Raw genomic sequence first — 12,300 nt, forward strand, 5'->3', positions numbered from 1 at the left:
ATTTGCACTGATCATTGATAAGTTTCAGTTTACATGGATTATGTGATATCTATATATTTTCAACATAAATTTCAATCATAATCAGTAAAGCAGGCGAAACATTTCAGCATGTGCATTCTTGTTTAAAATGAATAAATTAAAATAATACAATGGACATCACATTTGTTTCTATGAACATTTAATTAAATAGAGACCTTGGAGATTTTCAATTAGAAAGTTCATACATGCAATAACAAAATTGATATAAAGTAGCGAAGACAGTTTTCCATCACATATTATTTAAACGGAAATTTCATAACATTTTTTTTTAATATATATATATATATGGTGACCTTCTTAATCATGGTTGCACAAGGAGTACTTCAGCTAATGTTTAAAATCTCCTTTAAGGGAAGCCTTTGAGAAATGGATTTTGCATTCATCAGAAATGAGATTTTTACATGAATAAACTGAAATTTACTATGTATACCTTCAAAAAATTGAATTTGATTTTTTCTTGTAAGATATTATGCCTGTATACTCATATATTACTTTGCTGAATGTCGTTTATATTTTTTTTTCTTGTTATAGGATTGTTCTTTCTTTATCATGTCTGATATTTTTACAGCTGATCTACATGATTTCCTTTCATTGTATATTCATATATATATCCACATTTGTTACTTTACTACAACTACAATAAAACATAGTATCTTTTTCTTCATCTGATTTGTCTTGTTTGTGACAAATGTGAGACACAATGCCACTGATGATTCATCTTTTCTTCAAATGTGACCTACCAAATAAGACAAATTACCAGATTTTTACTTACATGAGCAACACGACAGGTGCTACATGTGGAGCAGGATCTGCTTACCCTTCCGGACCACCTGTCATTTTTTTTTTTTTTTGTATACTGTTGTTTGTCTTTTGATTGTTTTTCGTTTTTTTGCCATGGCATTGTTGGTTAGATTTCGATTGATGAGTTTGGATACCCCTTTGCTATCTTTTCCCTTTCTTAAATGAAATTCAAATTCTTGAATAACAAACTATAAGACTGGTATCTTTGATATGTTTTTACAACCTCTGCGTCGATGCAACTTATGTTGACATTGTCCTCGATGGTTATACTCTGTCCATAGTCTGCACGGGTTGACATTAACTATTATTGATACAGTCATTTTCTGTAAATTTACTGTTAATCAGAAACAGAACTATTGGAAACACTTCGGTTTTGTTATGCCCCACCTACGATAGTAGAGGGGCATTATGTTTTTCGGTCTGTGCGTCCGTTCGTTCGTTCGGCCGTCCGTCCGTCCGTCTGTCCCGCTTCAGGTTAAAGTTTTTGGTCAAGGTAGTTTTTGATGAAGTTGAAGTCCAATCAACTTGAAACTTGGTACACATGTTCCCTATAATATGATATCTTTCTTATTTTAATGCCAAATTAGAGTTTTGACCCCAATTTCACGGTCCACTGAACATAGAAAATGATAGTTTGAGTGGGGCATCCGTGTACTATGGACACATTCTTGTTACATACAGATTTGGTATAAAGTTTTTGATTTTTTTGTTTTTTTTAACGCGTTCTATTTCGTATTAGATTTGTTGCTTAACATGTGATGATTCCAGTGCCATTATGTATCTTGGTTAGACGAAATGAATGTCTGGTATACCAAATTATAAGCCTGGTATAATTATACCCCCGCTTTAAAAAAGTGGGGGTACACTGTTTTACCTCTGTCTGTCCTTCCGTCAGTCCATCCGTCAGTCTGTCCGTCCAATGAATATTTTCGTCGCATTTTTCTCAGGAACTTCTTGACAAGGATTTCTGAAATTTGGTTGCAGGGTTTATATAAGTAAGTTACACCGTGTGATGCGTTTTCAGATTCATCACTCAACAACTTCCTGTTTACCGAACACTTGTTTTATTTTACACATGATAGCCAAGTTGAAAATTTTCGTCACATTTTTCTCAGGAACTACTTGACAAGGATTTCGGAAATTTGGTTTCAGGGTTTATATAAGTCAGCTATACCGTGTGATGCGTTTTCAGAATCGTCACTCAACAACTTCCTGTTTACCAAAATATTACGGAGGGGTATCATCAGTGAGCAGTAGCTCACAGTTTTACTGGTTGATAACTTCTTATTTACATACGTTTTGATGATGTTGGCATAAATTGATAAGAGGTATAATAAAAAAAAAACACAAGAGATACCAGGTTTATAATTTTGTACGCCAGTGACAAGGGTGTCGTCTACAAGATTCATCGGTCATGCTTAATTCTAAAAATTTAAATGGCCAAAAAGAGCATTGAGGACCTAAAATTTTAAAAGGTTTTGCCAAATAAAGCTGAGGTAATATATTTCTTAGGGGAAATAAACCTTAGTATTTCGAACAATTCAAAGTTTTGTAAACAGTTAATACGACAATATCAAAGATTTCAAAGTTTTGTAAACAGTTAATTTATAAATATGACAATATCAAAGACAATTCAAATCATCACAAGTGCCGACTACTGGGCTGCTAATACCCTCGGGGAGGAAACCTCCACCAAAAGTGACATCGACCCAGTGATTATAAAAAAACTCATCAAAGATACCAGGATTATAATTTTTGTACGCCAGACAAGTGTTTTGTCTACAAAAGACTCGTCAGTGACACTGGATTCAAAAAAATTAAAAAAGCCAAATAAAGTAAAATGTTGAGCAAAAATTCCGACAGATTTCGCCAAATACAGCTAAGGTAATCTATTCATGGGGTAGAATATCCTAAGTATTTCGATCAATTTAGTTTTGTAAAGTTATAATTGATAAATATGACAATATAAATGATCAATCAATTCAACACAGAAGTGCTGACTATTGATAAGAGCCATTAATTGGCCCCTGAAATTGCAAAAATAAATAAATTATTCAAGCTAAGACTTTCAAATCTAGAATTATGTTAATTTTATTGTTAATTGAACAGACTTGTGGAGTCTCTACGACTTCATAAACATGTTGAAATTAACATATTTTACGCCTAGTTTTTGAACAAAATAGATAAAAATATTTGCCAAAAGTGATATTTTACACACATTGAAATGTTTTTTACAGTTTGTAGCATTTCGAATTCAAGAAGACAAAAAGGGTCCTTAACAAACCTTCTTTTGAGCAAATGGTTGGAGCAGAAACTCCCCCCCCCCCCCCCCCCCCGTTACCACCACCCTCCCCCACCCATCAAAGTTAATTTGGTGAGACATCAAGACACTGTAATGGTTAACCAATCCGTGAAAGGGATAAAAAAAGACCAGAAATATTGATTTCAGTTATCCTTCATAACCTTTTTGGAGTTTAATTTAATTTAATTTAATTAATGAATACCAAGACGTATCCCCAGGTTGTGTCAGCTCTTTAATGGGGAGACTAAGATGGGAGCCTCTCAAAGATCGCCACTGCAAAGACCGCCTCACCATGGCCTACAAGATACACAATAGATTGGTAGATATTGACCCATCAAACTATTACAAACCTGGAGATTCACGGACCAGAGGAGGTCACCGCATACACCAACAGCGTACTCTAAAAGACCAGTACAGGTACTCCTTCTTCCCAAGATCAACCAGGGAATGGAACACACTACCGGAAAAAACCACAACATCAGCTACACTCGAAGAGTTCAAGGCCAACCTTACCATTCCAGCCAGAGGTCTTGAAAGGAGCTTCTCATACCTAGAACTCCTTAGATCCCAGATGTATATAGTTTTAATTTGTAAATAATAATTACTGTTAATAGTTACTGCTGGTTTTGATAAAGGAGGAGGAAAGGCCTCATGATTATACGAGCAATAGTCATTATACGGGTCATTTTCAAAAAATGTCGAATTTTCAGTACACCCATGCTAAAATTTGTATTTCTAATGGAAATTTCAGTTGTAATGGTTTAAATGAAAGCTTGTCGGATTTATGATTCAGAACATCGATAATAAACACGATTTACATCTATTTTGATAAGATTAAAATGTATTTAAGTCCGATTTTAGGGGTATTTGTGTGCGTACAGTGTCAGAAAAACACATTGCAAATGATTTTTACCCGATTTTCTGATCGCATTGATATCTGCAAAAGGGACTTTTTAAGAACGTTAATAATTACTCTAACGAAAAATCGTAGCTTCTTAGTCATTATACGTAACATATTATCTACAAACTAAATTCAATCAGCGTACGGGAGGTTCATGTCCATCCTGTTACCGCTACTTAAATCAGCCGTGATATTGTTCTCCCTATGAATATCGAATCAGTCAATGTTGATTTCAAAAGTTCAAAGTTACCTTTACATTTAAAACACCACGTTTCTTGTACGACAGTGTAGAGAAAAGAAATTTTAAGACATTTAGTGAAAAAAAATAGAGGGTACTTTTTTTCATGTCTATGCTGTTACCAACAATTTCGATTAATTACACCAACAGTATACTTGTAAAAAGTGCAATATCGTGTTGGAAATCAAATTCACAACAGAAAACCATAATCACTTCACCAAAGGGAGTAGTCATTTCACAACAGCATTCAAAAATGAAGAAATTTGTCTATCCTGTTGTGTCTATCCTGTTACTATGGTTGCTATGGTTACAGTAACAGGATAGACAATTGTAGACAGAAACGTCGTTAAAAAAATTATCTTAACATATAGTTGCAAAACGAATGAAATATTTCGTGGTTTGAACTCATCTTAAAGTTATAACGTCTTATTCTTCCCAATTAAGCATTTGCAGGTGCAATACTGATATCGGTAACAGGATAGACAAAAAGGTAACAGGATAGACTTTTATATAGTGACATATCATAAACGTACGTTCCTGTTACCAATGAAATAAAGAGAAAAGTAAACTAACTTATGAGGGATTTACTTGATGTCGGGTTTATTTGAAAGAGAGAAAAAAATGCCGAACAATATGAATTGCTATCTTAGACTTGCATTACTGGTGGTAATTTTTACAACCTTTGAAAACCAATTTTTAGAGGCATTTCTCAGTACAACCTGGAAAATTGGCAAATAATCTATTATTTTACAGAATGAATATATATAGAAGTTTATTCTCTTGAAAACCTTCTAATTGGCTACGTAAAACAAGCTTAAAATTTTATCTAAACCTTTTCTTAATAACCCAAAATTTCTTTTGAAAATGGTAACAGGAGAGACAAAATATTGTACCACCTATCAAAAAATGTTTCAAGATATTCTTGTATGACATTATTAAGATTGCATCTTTTAACATGTTGTTCTTTAAGTACTGTTTGTTTTGATTTGCTTATGTAGAGGGTTGTTTGAATAAGTAACTTTTAATAAATTTTTCAATTTCAAAATTCGACATTTTTTGAAAATGACCCATACACTCAAGAAGAGTCCGACTCTGTATTGAAAGAAGAAGAAGAAGAATTCCAGACTACTCTCATAGTGAATCTTTCGTAAAGAGAATATCTATGATCGTATCATCTGGAACACGTAATTAATCATCAATGGCACAACAGCATAGGCTGAGACTTTACGTATGTTTGCACTCAAACAAGACATCATAATTTATTGGTAACCTGGAATCATGGCATTGGCTATGCATTAAAGGTATCCGTCAAATTCTTGATTTTAGGCAAAAGGCGAACGTAGTTCATCATTTGTTTATCTCAAAAACTAGTTTGAATGTACGACTGAAATGAAAGAAAAATAAACCAGAGGGAATTGCATGATTTCAAGAAGAGTGAGACTGTATTGTACCATGCAAGAATTACACGCAATGCAAATCCACTACAGCAAACATTTCACGATATGGAACAGAGTTATATCGGTACGTTTTCAGATCAGACGACCTTCTGGAGTGTTAAGATCCAAGACCGCGAAAATATGTTTCTTTAGAGTTGAGACCCAGACACATCGTATCGGTCAACCAGTTCGTGATGGTGACCGTAGAACTTATATATATAGTGTCGATTTACGTCGTTCTGCCTCATTTCACTGCTTTCACCAGATATGTGTTTGTATTTGGAGTTTAAGTAATGAAGCACATCTATGAAGTTTTATACAGTATCATTATTTTCAAGTTTATTGTTATATTAAGCATGTTAAGTATAGCTCGGGAACATTTGGTCCTTGTTCGTCCCCAGTGGATACTAGCACAGGCGCTTAGCCTGGCACTAATTGATCCCTTTTTTTTTAAATAAAAAAATAAAAAATGAAGATTGCTCTTTTTTGTATTTAAAATTCTAATTACTTTTTTTTCTTACTATTTCAACTTATTTTCTGTGCTCTTGGCCTTATCCATACTATCTTACAAAAACTGAAGTTTATACTTGCTATCCCTTTTCTCTTATGTAATTTGTTAAAATATTAAAGAAAATTAATTATACATTTTAGATTTTAAATACAAAAAAAGAGAGCAAAAAAAAAAAAAAAAAAAATGCTGATTATGATATTTGTTTGATACTATTCTGTATGAGTGTTTTTGTTATAAAAATGTCATGTCCGCCTGTGTTAGGGCTTTTTTAAAGATAACCCTGCGCTACAAATAGTTCAATTTGCCAGCCATTTATATTCATGTTATTAACACAGTTAGTTACACATGTTACAAGTAGAATGTATTTTAGTACGAACGCGTCAATAAACAATCAACGTAGTTACATCGAATAGAAAAGCGTCAATAAACAATCGATAAAAAGGGTTAAAGAAAAAAGGTAAACATTTCTTTCCTATAAAGTTAAATTTGTATGTTTTTATGACAGAATGTTACTTGTTAGCTTTTTTTCTCTACAAATGTAATTTCATATTTTGTTCAATCAAGTATTTAAGTAAGAAAGCAGAACTTAATGCATACTTCGTATGTTGTACGATTTTATTTTTAAAACATATAGAGAAAACTAAATATAGATATACTGCTTTCAGACACGACGATTGCAATGCATTGATGGTCATCGATCCGCAACCATAATCGCTCAATCTGATATTGTACGACTTTGCCCCCCGCAGAGCTATAGAAAAACAGTACATTAACGGGTGTTACACGGACTCTTTTTAGATGATACACGGACTCTTTTTAGTTGTTACACGGACACTTTTTATGAATAGATTCACTCGTGCATGATCAGTGAGTTCATGGGCACTTTAACTTTCAATTAGATTTGAACTTTTTGGTTCACCGACATATTTCCTGTCTTTTTATTAAACAAAATATTTACGTTAGCATCAATATCTTTTTTCAAACATTTTCAGTAAAATACTATTCATATCAGTACACTAAGGGATTAGACATTTAACTTCAAAAAGGGGGGGTATGGTTTTCTCCTAAAAAAAGATATTTTGATCCCAAATTTTATGAGAAAAAATTTACCATGGTCAAGCAGATGACAAATTAATGTTCTGCATGATTCCTGATACCGTATAGTGCTAATTTAAACAAAAATATTTGGGTGATGGCGTTGAAAAGTAAAAAGTTAATATACTCAGAAAAGAACCGCCCCATTTATGAAGCGAAATAATCGGTCAATAAATGTTTTCTTCGATATATGGACATGAATAGTATTTTGGACAATGCTGAAAGTAAAGAAATGATGATACCGACGTTCATATTTCAATAAAAAAAGACAGGAAATAAGTAAATAAAAATCAAATCTTATCAAAAGATAAAATCCCTATCAACTCACCAATGCACGATTGATCCTATAAAAAAAAGTGTTCGTGTAATACACGTCCAAATAAGCAGCAAATCTAGAAGAAAATCATTCAACTTATGTCATCAATTTTGGACGGTAAGCTGCGATTGGACCATATAGTAACACGTGTTTAATCCCGATCAACACTTGCAGATCTAGAGACGAGCATGAATTTAAAAAAAAAATCAAAGTATATGCCTGAATATATATAATATTAAGACAAAATCCATTTTTTCATAACATTTCATTCACTAATGAAGTAGGAAATTCATTTTTTTGATACATTTATATTGTTATTGAATTTATATATACATATATATCAGTTGCGGATCCAGCCATTTTAAAAAAGGGGGTTCTCAATCCAGGACAAAACATGGGAGGGGGTCCAACTATATGTCCCCATTTAAATGTATTGATCGTTCAAAAAAGGGGTGTTACAACCCCGGGACCCCCACCACTGAATATTGAATTCATGTATTTGGCAACAAACGTGCGATTTTTACGATTTTTTTAAAGGGGGAATGGAGGGATGGAATGGCACATTCTGCATTTTTTCATCAAAATAAAGATCACAGCCTGTTTATTTTAAATTAAATTAGGCCCCCCTCCCCGCTTTCCGTTTCATCCATAAAAATCAAACGTTAGCTTACTTACCACAAAAATATTTCTGTAATATATTACTTTTTTACGAAGTTGCATTTTATAAAGTCTTAAATGTGTACAACATTCATCTTTTACTTGATATGGTTCTTTTTTTATCAAATTATTAGATTCCTGATTTTTTTCTTGAAAAAAACTCTCGGTTGAAGCGAAATGAAAAAAAAAAGTGTGTTTATACTATAACTTACATTTACTGCTTTATGGCTATCTAAGTTTCTCAAATGTTTAGTCTTGCAAAACGTATTATTACTTTCTTGAAACGTCGTACAAGTCAGATACAAAACAAAAGTAACAAAAAAACAGGCCGGAAACAACCTGCCGTATAGTTTTGCTGCACTTGTAGTCAGGTCAAGGTCCTCGGCTATCGCCTCGGACCTTGACCTGACTACTCGTGCAGAAAAACTATCCGGCAACGGTTGTTACCGGCCTGTTTCTTTGTTACCTTTGTATTGTATCTAATACAAACAACAATTTTCAAATGACTTTTTACTGGAGAACTATTTTGGGGAAGAAGTTGTTGTCGATGGAAAAAGGGGGAAGAGTAGGCCGTTATCTATCCTTGTTATCATTTTGAACCATTTTATCTGTTTGTATTATTTCTAGGGCATACTAATTGTCGATTTGTTAATTTTGTGGACAATAGTATATATATTGTCTAAAAGTTATTAATATTTGGATTTTTTATTTGGGGGGGGGGGGGGGGGGGGGTTGGCTATACCATGCGTGTATATTTATACCTTCCTCTAACACGTTTACCTGGATTAGGTAGAAAGATATTATATCGTGAGATTATATTAAATGAATGAGACATGTCTGAACATTGTTTATAACAAAAAAAGGGCGTAAATTGCCAATGGGAAATTCAAAATTCATAAGTCCAAGAACATGAAGAAAGACCGACTAAATCATTTAGTGTTAATTAAGTCTCATTCGTAGATGTCTCAATCGAGAAAAAGAGGACGAGAGAATGGCTACGACAATTGGACCAAATCCATGGTCATCTGTGATACAGATATCCCATAACGGTCAACCAGCTGATGATGGCGCCCGGACTGAAAAGTTCAGGAGGATGACTTGAACTTTGCCACTAGGAATCCTTGGTTCAATAGCATCCTTGAAAGCAGCAACCCTCTTTCAAGAAAATCATGATAGTAAACACAAGCTCTGGAACATCGTTTTAAGTGGGAGATACATACTCCATATACAGACGCAAGTTCACAATTGGGAAACTAAAATCATCTCTTTTGTCGTAAAATTTGTTCTCAATCTACTCTCATAGTCAACGTCTAGTGTAAAAGTGTAAATAAGTTTACTCCATTGTCCAAATAAGTTAAGACAATACTAAAGTTCATTACACTAAGTAAACAAACCTGCGTACAAGGATGCGTTTGAACGAAGGGGTCCTAATGGTAATTACAAAGTTTACGGACTCCATAATGACTTGGTTGACCGTTATTGGATATTTGTGTCACATGCGACTATATGGACCGATTGTCGTAATCTCAAACATGTCATTGTGACCACAGAATGCAACTTATAACAGAACGTTACTTGCCAAGAGCACCGCAAAGAATGTCACAAGTTGAAAAAACACTACTTGCCCTTGTGGACCACACGAGTTATATTGAGGGTATTCATGTTGCTCAGTCGTTAGATTTCTGAGTAGTGTTTTATGGACTGTTGCTTGTCTGTTTTTATTGAAATTGTTATCATGACTCTAGGAAATAGCAATATGACTTGCCGTGTTTACTATTCTTCTTTTTAAATAAATTTCTAGATTTATTATTTTGTTTTTTTTAGATATGGAAATAAACATTTTACCCCCAGAGATTTTACTTATGATTTTTATATATCTAACATGGGAAGAACGGATTCTTGCAAAAACTGTTTGCAACCTCTGGTACAAACTTTGCCGTTCAAAAAGTCTATGGAGAAGTGTGAACGCGACTGCACTACACTCAGACACGAATTTATGTGATATATCATCAAACAGGCACCATATTAGATATTTAAAAATCACTCCTATCTTGTTACTGAAGATGTTACAGTATGATGATACTGTAAAATTTGAAAATCTTTCACATCTCAATTTAGCGATGTATGATGTAGATAGTGTACACATATTTCACTTGATAATTGAAAGATGTTCTAACATTAAGATGTTGAAATTCAAATGTTGTTCTGCGCAAACATTAAACAAAGCAATTAACTCAACAAAAAATCTTCTCTTACACGAACTTGATATTATTTTTAACGGGACAGATGCTGCCATTCCTGCTATCACGAAGTTATCCGAATGCAATCCAAAATTGCGGAAACTAAGTATCAATACTTTGTCGACCGGTTTATTGAAGTATGGGATTCATAGCTCAAAAACGATATCTAGCATTAGAGCAAACAACATCAGTCTCTGCCATAAAATATTTCTGAACATGCCTGTTATTCACACATTATCTCTACTTCACCTCGATTCAACTGATATAGATGATGACAGTTTGCTTATTATTTCTAAGAACGCTCCAAATTTAAACAGTGTATCGATAATTGGATGCAAATCTCCTACAGAAAAAGGGATTTTGATATTTACGTCCTCTTGCAGAAAACTTGAGTACTTTCGAATGGGAAGTAGTTATCAGAAATTGTCTTTGTACGCCATTTCACGCGAATGCAGTGCTCTCATGTATATTGACGCAAGAAGTACTAGTATATCTAGCCATGTCCACCTGCAGGAACTTACAGCATCATGTCATTGTCTTCTTTCTATTAGACTGCTTAATGTTACTGGCCTAGATGATCTCGCAATTGAAATAATTGCTGATAATTGCACAGAATTAAAGGATGCACACTTTAGTGGAAGTAGCGATATTACAGTATCCGGTGTGACATATATGTTAATCAAATGTAGAATGCTAACGGAATTGATTCTGAAGTCAAGTTATAATCTACGTGAAACTAGAAATGTAAATCGACTATTGAGGAATACATCATCAAATAAACTTTTACCGAAAATTAAAGATTTCAAAAATGCACACACTAGTAATGCATCTGAACCTTTTCGAAATTCTAAACAGCTGTTGACCTCTTCTAAAAATGACAGTAGTCATAGGAATATCTTGCTTCATTTAGAACCGAGAGTTACCCAACTAGATACAGAATCTGGTTTAATTTCTCGTGGCAAAGTGACAACAACGGTGACGAAAAAGGACCTATTGAATTATTCACCAACAAGACACTGTGAATTAAGGACGCTTAATGTTACTTCATGTAACAATTTGACCCCAGAATCAATGGTTTATATAACTAAATTCTGTCCAGACTTGAGAAGTCTAATCTGTTTAGACTGCAAACAATTCATGAGTGTAGAGGCGAAGGTTATTCTGCATGGAATATTCCGGAACTGTTTCTTCATTAGATCCATCAGTTTAGGAAAAGATGACACAATATATAGCAGTAACTATCCTCTTTAAATGAAGAAAACATTAAAAAAACTATATAAGTGTCATGCGTCTGAAGCGCTTTTCTGGATTTAACGCTCAAAGCCGAATATTTGAAAGACAATGATTTATAAGAACCGAAGACGGATGTCAAGTTGGTTCAATATTCAACATTCAACATTCAACATTCACATTTTTTTTTTTTTTTTTTTTTAGCATTCATTTTCGTTTTCAACATTGAACATTCGTTTTTAACATTCGATTTTCAACATTCAACATTCGTTTTCAACATTAAACATTCGTTTTCAACATTCGTTTTCAACATTAAACATTCGTTTTCAACATTCGTTTTCAACATTAAACATTCGTTTTCAACATTCGTTTTCAACATTCGATTTTCAACATTCAACATTCAACATTCGTTTTCAACATCGATTTTCAATATTCAACATTCGTTTTCAACATTCAACATTCAAATTTTTTATTCTGTTATGATATTTTTTTTCAATTTTTTTTTTTTTAACATTCGTTTTCAACATTCAACAT

General features: G+C 33.4%; 1 protein-coding gene across 1 annotated transcript; it reads left to right on the forward strand.

The window, feature by feature from the left end:
* The first annotated feature begins 6,640 nt into the window (after nt 1-6,640).
* On the forward strand, nt 6,641-12,074 carry LOC127711010 (F-box/LRR-repeat protein 14-like). The gene is made up of 2 exons (XM_052216949.1): nt 6,641-6,685; nt 10,121-12,074. Exon 2 carries the CDS (start codon nt 10,123-10,125, stop codon nt 11,785-11,787), a length of 1,665 nt encoding a protein of 554 aa, XP_052072909.1. The 5' UTR covers nt 6,641-6,685; nt 10,121-10,122; the 3' UTR covers nt 11,788-12,074.
* Nucleotides 12,075-12,300: the final 226 nt, after the last annotated feature.

The sequence above is a fragment of the Mytilus californianus genome, unplaced genomic scaffold (assembly GCF_021869535.1).
Source record: "Mytilus californianus isolate M0D057914Y unplaced genomic scaffold, xbMytCali1.0.p SCAF_8, whole genome shotgun sequence".
Taxonomy (NCBI): domain Eukaryota; kingdom Metazoa; phylum Mollusca; class Bivalvia; order Mytilida; family Mytilidae; genus Mytilus; species Mytilus californianus.

Coding starts and splice junctions, on each gene's coding strand:
- LOC127711010 (XM_052216949.1), top strand. CDS start 10,123: ATGGAAATAAACATTTTACCCCCAGAGATTTTACTTATGATTTTTATA.